Source organism: Glycine soja, chromosome 17, assembly GCF_004193775.1.
Source record: "Glycine soja cultivar W05 chromosome 17, ASM419377v2, whole genome shotgun sequence".
Lineage (NCBI taxonomy): Eukaryota > Viridiplantae > Streptophyta > Magnoliopsida > Fabales > Fabaceae > Glycine > Glycine soja.
In genome coordinates, this window is record NC_041018.1 from 17809234 (window position 1) to 17825023 (window position 15790).

At 37.0% G+C, this 15790-nt stretch overlaps 1 protein-coding gene across 1 annotated transcript; it reads left to right on the plus strand.

Annotated features, from left to right (window-relative positions):
* The first annotated feature begins 488 nt into the window (after positions 1-488).
* On the plus strand, positions 489-15574 carry LOC114393483 (nicotinate phosphoribosyltransferase 2-like). The gene is made up of 15 exons (XM_028354838.1): positions 489-1036; positions 1439-1586; positions 6804-6923; positions 7024-7158; positions 7254-7315; positions 7682-7757; positions 8510-8611; positions 9836-9943; positions 10731-10789; positions 11544-11718; positions 13511-13645; positions 13739-13837; positions 14442-14550; positions 15003-15115; positions 15193-15574. The coding sequence occupies exons 1-15, from the start codon at positions 882-884 to the stop codon at positions 15268-15270; spliced, it is 1674 nt and encodes a 557-aa protein (XP_028210639.1). The 5' UTR covers positions 489-881; the 3' UTR covers positions 15271-15574.
* The last annotated feature ends 216 nt before the right edge of the window (positions 15575-15790 follow it).

Here is a 15790-nt window from a genome sequence, read left to right on the forward strand (position 1 = left end):
ATCAAGAGACAACACAAATTAAACATGTAAGGATAAGATAAAAACACCACTTTTTATTATTTTGAAAATCATGGGACAACTTCTTATCTTAAGTACAAAGTATTCAAAAAAATATACTAGATTCTTTTATTCTAATTTCTATATTTTCTATTTATTTCAGAACATGCTTTGAATTAACAATAACTATATGCCTAATAAAATAATATATTATCTTTTAATATATCATAGATATTATTTAATATATAAATATTACGGTTATAACAGTTTTAATATATTCTTCATAATATTTATGATACATTAAAATATGTAATAAAAAATAATATTAAAACAGTTATTTTAATGAATTTAATATTATTTTTTTATTTATACATTATCCATTAAATGATGGATATCATAAAAAATTATTTTATAACTCAATTTTACCCTGTTATCTTTGTTCTATACTATCTTGGTGCCTATTTAACAGACACGTAAAGTTTTTAAACTTTTGCAAGTGCAAAGGACACCCCCACTCCTTCGCCAGAAACAAAGTCCACAAACACCAACCAACCTGGGGTTCTGTTTGTTTTATTCAATTTTATCTTTTTCGTTCATAGTTCAAAAAGTTTAAACGGTCTTAGATTTAGGAGTATTCTTCTAGGAAAATACTAAATCCCAATTCCCATTTCCCACAACAACCTCTCTCTGTCTCTCTCTCTTTTCGGCGCAGGTCCCCTTGTTGTGTGTGACGCTCTCGCTTGCATCAGAACCTACTATATAAACACAGCGCGCGCTCGAAACCTTCTTCAACTCAAAAAAAAAAAAAACCAAAATCACTCAATAAGAAGAAGGAACGAACACTCGCTCTGCAAAAGTGTGTGAACGAACCCTAATTAATAAAAATGGAGAAGAAGGAGAACGGACCGAGCGAGAAGGCTTCCAATGGCGGAATAGATGGACCCACAAACCCTATGGTCACGCCTCTGCTCAATGATCTCTACCAATTCACCATGGCTTACGCTTACTGGAAAGCTGGCAAGCAGCAAGAACGTGCTGTGTCAGTATTCCTCGTTCTTTTCTTTGGCTTTCGTTTTAATCTTCTCACTGTTTTTGTGTATTTCGCGTTTTTGTTTGGGTGCCGACACAGTGCACTGAAACTGAAACTAATAGTTGCTGTTTTGTGCTTTTTTGCTGAATTGAGTGGTTTCACTGTCTTTGATTAGTGGTTTAATTCTATGGATGCACAGTGTTTTGTTTATATATATATATATAAACAAAACACTGTGCATCCATAGAATTAAACCACTAATCAAAGACAGTGAAACCACTCAATTCAGCAAAAAAGCACATATATGTATGTATGTATATTTTAATTACCGGTTAGACTTGGTTGCAGTTTAAATGTTTGAATGAATGTTGATGTGTGTTTTTGAGAAGATTGGATTGTATTTGCTTTCAGGTTCGATTTGTATTTTCGGAAGAATCCGTTTGGTGGGGAATATACTGTCTTCGCTGGCTTGGAAGAGTGCATAAGGTTCATAGCTAATTTCAAGCTCACTGAGGAGGAGATCGATTTTGTTAGGCAATGTTTATCTTCCTCTTGTGAGGTAAAACTAAATTTTTATGCCCTTTTATTGTGATAGAAATGTGATTAGTGAAGTGGGGCCTAGGCCAAGGGTGTGGAGAGTTTATACTAGGAAAAAGACAAAAGGAATGAAAGATGATGACGTGGCTGTGAACCCATGAGAGTGGCTATAGATAGCTATTGCTGGAAGGGAATAATCAGGAAGGAATTCAGTTAGGATTTGGTGGGGTCACCTCTGGGTGATTTGGGAGCATTGCGTGCTTGGGAATTGGTTGCTATTACCAGTTTGTTATTTTTCTTTTTTTCTGCTCTTTTCTTCCTGTAATTGTGGATCTCACAGCAATACCATTGCAGTTTCATTACTCATATTACACTGTTATATCCATTTTATCACTATTTTTGTGCATTAAGACCCATCAATTGGTCCACCCTGCCGGATCAATCTCACACAATGAAGAAGATTGTTGATGTCAAGGAAGCCTAAGATGGGTGATCGAGTTGACGCTTTGGAGACACAGATGGGGAATGTGACAACAACGCTGCAAGAGCTCGCTCTCCAAGTGCAGCAACAAAGCTTGATTCTCGCAGAATTAAGCAAACAGATCAGAAAGAGAACAGAGCCTCAAGAGGAGGAAGCCTCTGCTGGTGACTCTGCACAGAGTGAATCTCGCCTCGCCGGGAGGAAGGTGAAGTTGCCTTTGTTTGATGGTGATGATCCTGTGGCTTGGATTACACGGGCCGAAATTTATTTCGATGTTCAGAATACATCAGATGATATGCGTGTGAAGTTGGCTCGCCTGAGCATGGAAGGTTCAACTATTCACTGGTTCAACCTGTTGATGGAGACTGAAGATGAGTTGTCATGGGAGAAGCTGAAGCGAGCGTTAATTGCTCGTTATGGAGGACGTCGTCTGGAGAATCCGTTCGAGGAACTTTCGACGTTGAGGCAGAAAGGAAGTGTGGAGGAATTCGTCGAAGCTTTTGAGCTGTTGTCATCACAAGTTGGAAGGCTTCCTGAAGAACAATACCTGGGATATTTTATGAGTGGATTGAAACCTCAAATTCGAAGGAGGGTGCGTACTCTGAATCCTCAAAATAGGATGGAGATGATGAGAATTGCGAAAGATGTTGAAGAGGAATTGAAGGAGGAAGATGACGATGGTGAGCGTCGTGAGGTGAAAAAAGGGGGGTACGAGCGTGTGGGCCAGAAGGATTGGGCCGGGTTATTAATGAGGAAAGGGGGGTCTCAACCTAGGGATGCAACTCGTTCGTTTCAGTCGGGTGGGTCAAACCCGAGTCAGAAAACGGGTTCGAGTGGATCCATCACAAATTCAACTTCGTCTTTGGTTTCCTCAGCTCGCAAAAATGATGGGGGTCTGCGTTTCGGCACGACGGAGAGGTGGAAGGGAATACGAAGTATCCACAATGATGAATTCGAAGAGAGGAGAGCGAAGGGTCTTTGTTTCAAATGTGGTCAGACAATGTTATTTGAACTCCTATCTTAAGGATACTCATAGCAGAACTGAGCTGGGCTGGTGGTGGGTTCATCTACAGTCAATGGAAGCAACCAAGTCAGTGGTTCCCAAAGGCTTAAAATCTATACTAGAAGAATTCTAGGAAGTGTTTGGAAACAACATTCAGCTACCTCCTGAGAGGAGTCAAGTGCATCGAATTAAGCTTTATCCTGATCATGGTGCCATTAATGTCAGACCCTACAGGTACCCTCATCACCAAAAAGAAGAAATTGAAAAGCAAGTGTCAGAACTGTTGAAAGTTGGAGTCATTCGGCCAAGTATGAGTTCATTTTCAAGTTCTGTGTTATTAGTCAAGAAGAAAGACAAGAGCTGGAGAATGTGTGTAGACTACAGGGCCTTAAATAAAGCTACAATACCAGATAAATACCCAATCCCTATAGTTGATGAGTTGTTAGATGAATTATATGGAGCTACTATGTTCTCTAAAATTGATCTAAAATCTGGATATCATCAAATTAGAGTGCATGAGGATGACATCCCTAAAACGGCGTTTAGAACACATAACGGCCACTATGAATATTTAGTAATGCCTTTTGGACTAATGAATGCCCCAGCTACCTTCCAAGCCACCATGAATGACATTTTTCGGCCTTATTTGAGAAAGTTTGTATTCTTTGATGATATTCTGATTTACAGTAGAGATATCGAGGAACACCAAATGCATTTGAGGATGATTTTGTCTGTTTTAGTTGAGCATTGTTTTGTGGCAAATCAAGCAAAGTGCAGGTTTGGTTGTGCTCAAATTGATTATCTTGGCCTTATCATTTCTGGAGAAGGTGTGGCAGTGGACCTTGAAAAGGTGAAGTGTATTCTTGCATGGCCCACACCAAAGAATTTGAAGGGGGTACGTGGTTTTTTGGGTCTCACAGGGTATTATAGAAAGTTTATCCAGGATTATGGTAAAATAGCAAAATCTCTCACCGAATTGACTAAGAAAGACAATTTTTCTTGGGGAATAGAAGCTGTCATGGCCTTTGAGGAGATGAAGAGGATCATGACTTCTCCCCCTGTGCTAATTCTTCCAAATTTTGATTTACCTTTTGAAGTTAAGTGTGATGCGGCTGGTAGAGGTATAGGTGCTGTTCTAATGCAGCAGAGACGACCTATTGCTTTCTTCAGTAAAGCTTTATCTGATGGGAATCTGGCAAAATCTGTCTATGAGAAGGAATTGATGGCCCTTGTGCTTTGTATTCAGCACTGGAGACATTATTTATTGGGCAGAGAATTTATTGTGCACACAGATCATAAATGCTTGAAGCATTTTTTACAACAGAGAGTTTCATCTCCAGATCAGCAGTGTTGGTTGGCCAAACTGCTAGGCTATCAATTTGAAGTTAAGTACAAGCTTGGCTTAGAGAATAGAGCTGTTGATGCTCTGTCCAGATGTCATGGTGAGGTAGAAATGAATTCTATTATTTCTTTTCCCTTGTGGGCTGATAGACAGAAACTTTTGGATGAAATAACTAATGACCCGTACATTCAAAAGTTACTGAAAGAAGTGCAGGAGTCTCCTGATGTTAGACCTGGGTTTCAGGTGAAACATGGAGTTTTACTTTATCATGGCAGGCTGGTGATTTCCCCCGAATCACCCTCTATTCCTTGACTATTGGAAGAATTTCATAGTACTCCTGCTGGAGGGCACTCAGGTTTTCTGAGAACATACCGAAGACTGGTAGATTCCTTATATTGGGTGGGGATGTAGAGGAGTGTAAGGGATTATGTTAGATCTTGTGATGTTTGTTAGAGACAAAAATATAGTGCTACTACTCCTGGTGGTTTGTTACAGCCTCTACCTATTCCTAATGGTGTGTGGGAGGACTTGTCCTTAGACTTTATCACTGGGTTGCCTAAGTCTAAGGGTTCTGCGGCTGTGTTAGTGGTTGTGGATAGACTATCTAAGTATAGTCATTTTGTTTTACTCAAACATCCATATACTGCTAAGTCAATTGCTGAGCTCTTTGTTAAAGAAGTGGTGAGACTTCATGGAATTCTAAGTTCTATAATCAGTGATAGAGATCCTTTATTTGCGAGTCATTTCTGGATGGAGCTGTTCAAGTTACAGGGTACTAAGCTGAAAATGAGTTCAGCATATCATCCGGAAACAGATGGTCAAACGGAGGTGGTTAACAGGTGTCTGGAAAGTTATCTACGGTGCTTTGCTTCTGATCATCCAAAGACTTGGTCATTGTGGGTCCCTTGGGCTGAGTTTTGGTAAAACACTACCTTTCATGTGTCTATTGGGAAGACTCCGTTCGAGGTGGTATATGGGAGGCAACCTCCTGCATTGTTAAGATTTTTGTCTAATGAGACTAAGGTGGCTGTTGTGGCATTGGAGTTGAGTGAAAGAGATGAGGCTTTGAATCAACTTAAACTCCACTTGCTCAAAGCTCAGGAACAAATGACAAGGTATGCTAACAAGAAGAGGAGGGACTTGTGTTTTGAAGTTGGAGAATGGGTCTTTTTGAAACTTAGACCCCATAGACAACAATCAGTGGTTAAAAGAATTCATCAGAAACTCGCTACAAGATTCTATGGACCTTTCCAGGTGGCGGATAAGATGGGCGAAGTAGCTTACAGGTTGAAACTTCCATCAACATCTAGAATTCATCTAGTTTTTCATGTGTCATTACTTAAGCGAGCTGTTGGGAACTATCAGGTACAGGGAGAGTTACCTAAAGATTTGGAAGTGACTGAGGAGACTGATGTGTACCCAGACAAGGTGTTGGGTTCAAGAGTCATAATACAAGGGGATAATGAGGTTCAGCAGGCCTTGATACAATGGAAAAATAAGGCTTTAGAGGATGTGACATGGGAGGATAATGAAGTCTTGTGTTGCCAGTTTCCAGAATTTTGCCTTGAGGACAAGGCATTGTCTAAGGAGGTGGGAGTTGATAGAAATGTGATTAGTGAAGTGGGGCCTAGGCCAAGGGTGTGGAGAGTTTATACTAGGAAAAAGACAAAAGGAATGAAAGATGATGACGTGGCTGTGAACGCTTGAGAGTGGCTATAGATAGCTATTGCTGGAAGGGAATAATCAGGAAGGAATTCAGTTAGGATTTGGTGGGGTCGCCTCTGGGTGATTTGGGAGCACTGCGTGCTTGGGAATTGGTTGCTATTACCAGTTTGTTATTTTTCTTTTTTTCTGCTCTTTTCTTCCTGTAATTGTGGATCTCACAGCAATACCATTACAGTTTCATTACTCATATTACACTGTTGTATCCATTTTATCACTATTTTTGTGCATTAAGACCCATCATATTGTTACAACAACTTCCTCATTTTGTTTTATGGTGGTGGTGAGTTTGCGGATTTAAATGCAAAGATTTGAAGTTTCCCTCTATCATGATATTAGGTGTAACACTATTCTCAATAAAAGGAAATGATGTCGGTATAAAGGAAGTGGGAATTTTTTATCATTAATGTCAACTGTATCAACACTTTCAACTAGATGACGTTGAAAATAACTAGGAAATGTAAATAATAAAGAGTTGAAGCTTATTGTCAAAGGGGAACTTGTCTTCCTTTTACAATGTTGTTATGGGTTTCTTTTTAAAAACAGAATTGGATCAAATCAAAACCTGAAATAAATATGGCTGGTGATATTGGGTATGCTGTGATTCTGTGAAAAATTTAATGCTGCTGACATTTATATTTAGACTTTCACTGCAAAATATTCTGACTTAATAATAATCAATTAAATCTAGGATGGATTCCTTGACTACCTAAGAGGACTCGACTGCTCTGATGTTGAGGTGTATGCTATTCCTGAGGGAACAGTTGTTTTTCCCAAGGTTCCCCTGATGAGAGTTGAAGGCCCAGTTGCTGTGAGTACTTGCTCACCATTAACTACGCTCTTTTAATACTGATCTTTCAAAGATGACCTAGTTTTTAGATTAAATTGACTTTCATATATTTACTGTTCAGGTTGTTCAATTGCTGGAAACACCTTTTGTGAATCTAATTAATTATGCATCTTTAGTTTCTACTAATGCTGCAAGGCATCGTAATGTTGCTGGAAAATCCAAAACTCTACTTGAGTTTGGATTACGAAGGGCTCAGGTTACAAAGTCTTTTAAAATACATTTTGATTAGTAAATTTTGGAAGAACTGACCTTCTTTGATATTCATTAAAAGAAATTCATATTTTTATGTAGGGGCCTGATGGTGGAGTAGGAGCATCCAAGTACTGCTATATTGGTGGATTTGATGCAACAAGGTATTATCACTGTTCTAAGTTTGACTCCACACAGATGGGTGATGCAAGTATATAAAGTTTTATAAATTTTTGTTTTGGAAAGAACCCATAGTTTGCTATTCCTTTTCAATGTCATTTGCACAGCTGTTTCTGAATTTTTGTCGTTGCAATTGCACTTGCTAATTTGTTATATTGAAGTATTAAATTAAATTTAAAAGTAAACTAGATGCAGATGACCATACTACTAATAGATGGCCTACACAAGCTCCCTTGTACTCATTCCTTGGCTTTTTTTTTTTTTTTGGTTTTGTGAATTTGTTGCTTCTGACCTTTGCTTTTGTGTAACTTGGCTGTTTCATAATTTGCCTTTTTCATGTGTGCCAACAGCAATGTTGCAGCAGGAAAGTTATTCGGGATACCCCTTCGTGGTACTCATTCCCATGCCTTTGTTAGTTCATACATGGTGCGTAACCAATTTACTGAAATTTGTTGCATATTTGGTTTATGTAAAGGATTTGCAATAAGTTGTCATTTGTAAATTATAATACAGCTTCCCTATATAGTTGAAAGGACAGAGTTTCTGTTTAATCTATCCTTTCAACATGTCTAAAGGCACAAAATTGTATTTGATTGTTTGTAGTCGCTGTTTTTGACAAGCATAGTTGGAAATTTGTCCTGGAAGAATTCAAGGGACTGCTGTGAAATTCAGTGGAAATACAGTTAAGTCATAAAATTAAAATCAGTGTAGTTCGTTCATACATTTATGAACCTCATAAGGATTCAAGATGGAGTGTGACAGTTGCAACTGTAGAATTCCGAGGGATTAGATGAAATTTATCCTATTAATTTTTCAAAATAATATGTAGTCCGACCCCATTTGAGTGTTTGCCTTTGACGAAAAGAAACTATGAAACACTATGGTAGGTCCCCTAAAAGCAGTGGTCCATTGCACAAGACTCCCCACCTAGGGGTGGGGTTGGGGTCTAGGGAGTGTAGTTGTACACAGCCTTTCCCCTGTAAATAGAGACATTGTTTCCTGAACCGCGGTGATTTCTAGATCCACTTTTTTATAAAATGGAGCTTCAGTCCAAAAGCTGGCTTGTAAATTCTAGCTGCCTTTATGTGATTTCTGCTGTTTGTGTTATTGCAATTTATATGGCTTGAAGCAAATGAGGCACTATCTGTTATATTTCCTTTGCTTACTTTTTTGTGCAGAGCCTTGATGAGATTACAGACAGGTCACTTAACAGAAAAGATGGTTCAAGTACGTGTGATGATTTTGTCAGTCTCGTTCAAACATGGTTGAACAAAATTCAGGTGCCAGAATACAAACATTTACATCCTTAATGTTGTTTTTCTGCTGTGGTTCTTAACTACCTCCTGTTTCTGTTTTTTGCTGTGTTTGTGTCTGTGGGAGAACTTGGTGGTTTAGATAACACTTCATCCTTATGCAATAACCCTTTTGAAAGATTTTTTCTTCCTTCTCTGTGAAGACCCTAAAGTAGTTTTTTCTACTTAGGTAATTCCTGAGACTGAAATGGATATATTGAAAGCTGAATCTCAATGTAGTAAAGCTCCACATATTAAATGTTTATGCCTGGGTCTTTAATGCAAACCTTGATGTTTCTAGCACACAAAAATTTGAAGCTCATGAGTACTGGCACATACACGAGTGATGTTCTAGCGAATCACTAATAAGTGTAACTAGTCATTTGCATTTCAATGTCATGAAAGCTGGAAGCCTTGGTTTGTGCTTCTCAAATAAAGAAGGCTTACACTAGAGTGAAAGGAAATATAGAAGAAAGAGGATTGCTAGTGACACATTCTTTCTCACACTCACTTTGTTATTGGTTGAAATTCATTGAAAACTACAAAATTAAGAGAGAATCATTAAATGAGAAGTGGGACCCTGTAAGATTTATGATTTCCAAAAAATTTTAGCTAATATTAGACAGTGCATTCAAAAGAGTGTGTCTACAGAGTGTGTTGCTAGCATTTCTGTAGAAGGAAACTCCAGAAGGTTGCATGAATGCATGGCAATCTATTTAGAATAGAAAGACAGAATCAAAGACAAGGATAATCAGCTTTTATATTTTTATCTGCAAATTTTTTCTGCTAAATATTTTTGCTTTCAAGGTTGATTCTGTCGTCTACATAGGTGTTTGGTCACATACAGCACATTTGGTGTGGGTCAACCAAGAACTTGGACACCAAGCAAACAATTTTTTTTTTGTTATGCAATGCTCTGACAGGTTAAAAGGACATAGTAATAGAATAGTAACTGTTTGAGATTTTCAATAAAAAAAATACCTGTGCTTTTGCTTAAATGCTAATATGGTAAAGGACAAAGGTATTTTAGATCATGATTATTTCATGTGGTCTAATCTTTTCCTCACTTTCTGGAAAAATCAAAATTGAATAAATATTTCATGCCAATGCTATTAATGATAAGTATGATTCTGTTGTATGTTTATCTTTTTCACTCTTACAAAATCAAAGATGGATTTGCCAGTGAATATACTATGTGTTTCCTTTCTGCAGTTATCAAATGGTGTTTTTGGTGAGACCAATCAAAGTGAGTTGGCTGCATTCACATCATATGCTTTGGCATTTCCTGATGGTTTTCTTGCCCTCGTAGATACATATGATGTAAGTATACTTTGTATTTCTTAAACAGCCATCATTTATGGTCTTGGCATCATTTTAACCAGAAATGTCCACTGATTGTAGGTAAAGTAAATCTTGCTTATCCCTCGTTTATGTCTATGTCTTGTGAACTAGTTTGGGTTTCTTGATGAAAATGCTAAGATTAACAATATAAATGGAAGATGTTAAAAACTAAAAATAATGAGAATCAATTCTTGTGCAATCTTTTAACAATTTGACTTTAAGACATAAATGATAGGGTATTTACATAACTGGGAAGATGAGTGAACCATTGTGTGCTTATAAATCTGTGTCTAGGTATTGGGAGGTACCCCCCCCTCCCCCATTTGGCCTTGATCTAAGGATCTGCATAGCATTAAGTTGCAAATTATTAAAAGATGGAGATGCATAAAACACAAACCACATACATGAATCATCTCCTTGTACATGAATCATCTCCTTGTACAACAGAGTCCGGGATACTGAAACTTGGTGATTTGTGTGATAAATCATACCTTAAGGTCTATACATGATGTGATACCTATTTTACTGTTGAATATTGCGACACTCATTGCCCTCCAACTTCCGCTTGCCAATCATTCTATTGTATATGCTAACATTGAAAGTATGCTAAATTTTGCAATTGAGCGAACTGTTAGATCCAGTTATTATGTCATCTGGCAAATGTCATTCTGTCTAGTGCTGAATTTGCTTTACTATGGGTTCATTCAGTATTTTTTACTTTTGTTCGGCTATTTCTTCTGTTGATTACATTTGCTTATGTTGACAGGTTATGAGAAGTGGAATCCCTAATTTCTGTGCAGTTGCATTAGCTCTCAGTGATTTAGGGTATGTCAGGAAGTATTTCATGTTATTATTATCACTTGATTATAAGTTTTACACTAGTATGAAACTTTTTGTGGTTAATGTTCCCAGTTGTTTTTTAGTTGGTCGGGATACAATTTGTTTTTTCAAATGAATGAAAAATGATATTTTGTGGTGGTATCTGCATAGATTTTCTTAGAGGAATTAATAGCTATAGTAACTACCAGTGTCTAGTAGTATGGATGTAATGGCAATCTCCATAATGATGTTGATTAGGATGTACTGGATGTTGTATATGAACTCGCAGTGCAGTTGGTTACTTAGTTGGATTTTTTTTTTAGGATTACTGCAAACTTTCCTGAAAATGTTATTCAATGCTTCTGTGTAGTGCTTCCTCAATTATTAGCTAAAATGCTGTTTTTTGCAGTTCCTTAGTTTTCTTTTATACAGTCTGCATTATGTTGTTGCAAATATCTTGTTTGTTGAGAAGCCTTTATACATTGCAATTTTCTTTTGGTGAATTCTTTTCTTTCTTTTTGGAGAATAATGTTAGATTATATTTGTACTATAATAATGCTATTTTCAATTTTGCATCAGCCTGTTGTTAATTTACTGTAGTATCTCTTCTTACTTGCATTATGTGGTATGACTAATAAAATATTACTTTTTGCTTGAACTAGTCTCCCAGTACCCTGCTCATCCCCTTAAAAACAACACTATCATTGTCAAAGAATCACTGAATTTCATTCATTGCTGAGCTTCATGATGTCCTGTGCAGATACAAAGCAGTTGGCATTAGATTGGACTCTGGTGACCTTGCATACTTGTCTTGTGAGGTCAGGAAGTTCTTTTACTCTATTGAGAATGAATTTGGAGTGCCTGGATTTGGGAAGTTGCAAATCACTGCTAGTAATGATCTTAATGAGGAAACATTAGATGCTTTAAACAAACAGGTAATTACTAAGTGCAAACTGGAACATGTTATCTCTTATAGAAATTGACCAGTGCCTGTTTGCTGTTTGCATAGGTGTGTGCACACATTGTTTAATTTCTGTATCGCATAAAAATTCTTTTATAGAAATTATTGTACATGATTTGCTGGTTTATACTTTATACAAATTTTAGTTGTTAATTTCTTACACATTCATTTGCTTATGCTAAAGGATTGCAGTTTTGGTGTTTAAAAATATCTCCTATATAAAATTCGGATCCTAAAATGGTTGGATAGTTATTGTAATATTTCCTGTTCTATAATTATAACAAAATGTAATTGTTAGAAAAGTGGATAGTTTAGTTATGTAATTTAGTAATTATTAAAAATGTCAGGAATACGAAACTAACAACATGCTTGCGTTAGTTCACTGATATGCATACCCCTGAAATCTGTCGTATTTTTGTTATGCATTGCCTTCAAAATAGCAGTTTTGTGGGATACATGTACATCATATTAATTCTGGTTTGTCGGTTTGTAATTTTCCATATACATGTAACATGGTTTCCTACCATGATTGGGATAACATTAATTGTTTAGTTTATTTTGGTGCTGTAAAAAGAAATAACAACATAATTTTACCGGCTGAAGTCACAATCTTAATTTCCAAAAATATTTTATATTACTAAAAGATCTATAAACTCAGGTTAATTTAAACAACCCAAGGTTATTTAACCATAGGGCCTTGCAGTTGTTTATTGAAGGGGTAGCCATCACTGAGATTGAGGATTTATAATTAAAGTTTTATAAAGAATTAAAAAGGAATTTAAATTAAGGAGGAGGAAGCTGAGGTGTATGAGGCCTAGCTCCAAGGTATGATTTGGCTACTGGCAGAGTGTAGTAGGAACACTGTAAATTATCTCGTCTGCCTCCTGGTACTTTGGCTACCAAGCCAGTCTTTGGAAGGAGTGTAATCAGCATGGAGCTTTCAAAAGTCCATAATAGTTTTCCAAGGGGATCTGAATAGAAATTGGTAATTGAAGGGGATGTGAATCATCGCATTCAAGCAGGATGGATGAAATGGAGAAAAGCATCGGGGGTGTTATGTGATGCAAAGGTACCAATCAAGCTAAAGGGAAAGTTTTATCGGACTGCGGTAAGACCGGCGATTTTGTACGGAACAGAATGTTGGGCGGTCAAGAGCCAACATGAGAATAAAGTAGGTGTAGCGGAGATGAGGATGTTGCGGTGGATGTGTGATAAGACTCGACAGGATAAAATTAGAAACGAAGCTATTAGAGAGAGGGTTGGAGTAGCGCCTATTGTAGAGAAGATGGTGGAAAATAGACTTAGGTGGTTTGGGCATGTAGAGAGAAGACCGGTAGACTCTGTAGTGAGGAGAGTAGACCAGATGGAGAGAAGACAAACAATTCGAGGCAGAGGAAGACCCAAAAAGACTATAAGAGAGGTTATAAAAAAGGATCTCGAAATTAATGGTTTGGATAGAAGTATGGTACTTGATAGAACATTATGGCGGAAGTTGATCCATGTAGCCGACCCCACCTAGTGGGATAAGGCGTTGTTGTTGTTGTTGTTGTTGTTTTGTTCTCATTGTCATAGAACATATTTACATCATGTTGGAACCCCTTCCACAAAAATTGTAGATTTATTTTGTGTGTATTTCAGGGTGTGTGTTGGGGTTTAAATGAAAACTCCACAGCTTTATTTATGTTGATCTTGACATAAGGGTAAAATTTATACAAGGATGTGTAGTTTTTTGCCATTCTTTTTTATTTATTGCATTTTCTCTACAGGGACATGAGGTTGATGCCTTTGGAATTGGTACATATCTAGTTACATGTTATGCTCAAGCTGCTTTAGGTGTTGTCTTCAAGCTGGTTGAAATAAATAATCAGCCTCGTATCAAACTTTCTGAAGATGTATCAAAGGTTTGAACATTCAAAACTTCACAGGATAATGTAATCATCTGATTTGTAATTTGATTATTTTTTATTATTTTCTCTTTCTTTATCTATATTTAGGTCTCTATTCCATGTAAAAAGTGCTGCTATAGATTGTATGGGAAAGAAGGTTATCCCCTGGTGGACATAATGACTGGAGAAAATGAGCCCTCTCCAAAGGTATTATTTTGACTTAGTTTGTCTGACACTATATATATATATATATATATATATTTTTTTTTTCAATGTTATGCACTGCTGCCCCAGTCGGGGTTGAGGATGTCAGTAAGTGCTATTATGTATGTTTTCACCAGCATCCCAAGTTGGGGATTCTGGCCAATCAAATTTCTTTTTTAGGATGGTCTCCTTGGAGTAGTATTAACTATTAAGTCAGTAAAGACTCTCATGCTTTGGTTTAAGCATGTAATTGATTTAGTATTTAACTAAGCATTGTAGTAATTATTCTCAGGCACCCTGATGAAGTGCCTTAAACCGGGGTTTCCCTCGAGGGTGAGCTTGATATGTGCACTGAGTAATGTAGATGCAACTATTGATAGAACCCCCAATATTGCTGTTCTGAAAAATTTGGCCATATTCAATTGCTATTCTTTATCCCATTTTAAAATAAATCCAAATAAGGGACACAGCCTTGCACCATTCTCTCATTGCTCTTACTTTGTCAAGTTTCCAGCATCTTGGCTTGTCTGTCTTGCCTCCAAGCAAGTTGCTTCTGTGTAGTATACAAATGAAGGCATAAAAAATTCTTTTATCATTATTTTTGTAGGTGGGAGAAAGAATCCTGTGCCGTCATCCCTTCCAAGAATCCAAGAGAGCATATGTGGTGCCACAGCGTGTTGAGGAGCTTCTGAGGTGTTACTGGTCTGGGAGTACAGGTGAGAACTAACTATCAACAATCATGGAGATCACTAGTAGCTTATTGATATCATTAAAAACCTAAGTTTGTTTGCCTAGGGGAGAGGAAACTGCTACATCGTTTTTATAAGTACAATCCCATGATTCATTATTAACCAACTTATTTTTTTATAGTCCATTATCAACCAACTGTATAATTTGGTTGTAGCTTTTGAACCTGCCACACTAACCCTTACTACCCCTTTAAACTAAGAAAAGGAATTTATTGTCTCATCTGTTAATGCTATGGCTGCAAAATGTATTATTTTAAGTTCCTGCATGAAATGATCGTGTCATCTGGAAACTAGGTTGCACTCAGGAATATAGAAAGTCGCTTACCAGCATTTATCTGCAATTCATATATTCACTGCATGCAGCTCATGACTGTCAGTTTAGTTTTTCTAAGTAATAACCTGCTTATTCTTTTCTGAAGATATTAAGAAAGATACTTTACCAGCTCTAAGAGATATTAGAGAGCGATGCATCAATCAACTTGAGCAAATGCGACCTGACCACATGAGGAGACTTAACCCAACTCCATATAAGGTCACAGTTAAACCTCTCTCTAAACTACTCTATTGTTTTCGTCTTGAATGATTTTGATATTTTTTAATTATGAGCAGGTTAGTGTTAGTGCAAAATTATACGACTTCATTCATTTCCTGTGGCTCAATGAGGCACCAGTTGGGGAGCTACAGTAAGGCAAATGTGCTTTCGGAGTTCAGAACCCAATGGGTTGGGAAAAAAAAAGTTCAGTTCAGCGGAAATTTTTCCATACAGTATTTTTTTATCAGCATTTCTCCATACAGTATAGATGCATTCAATGTGTTTTGATTGTTTTTCAAAATAAATGATTCTGTATATTGGTGTTGGTGGAACCATTATTCTTTGAACATCCTTACCCTTTATCACATTGCTATGCAGTCCTTGATTAAATTAGTTAAACTTCATACGTGCATTCAACAGATCTATCAATGTGAATGTTTTTTCTTCTTGAAGGAGTAATTGCGGGCATTTTGTCTACTAAGTTTAAGCATGTATAACATCTTGTGAATCATGTTTTAAGTCGTCCGTGAAAATAAATCTTAAAGCAAGTTTACTGGCCTGAAGAAAAAAAACAGTCTATTACACCCTAGAAATGCTAATCCCTCCGAAAATATCCAGCCGAAAGAGTGGCCGAACCACTCAAAGTTAACACTTGTTAAGTCACTCAAAAGCTTT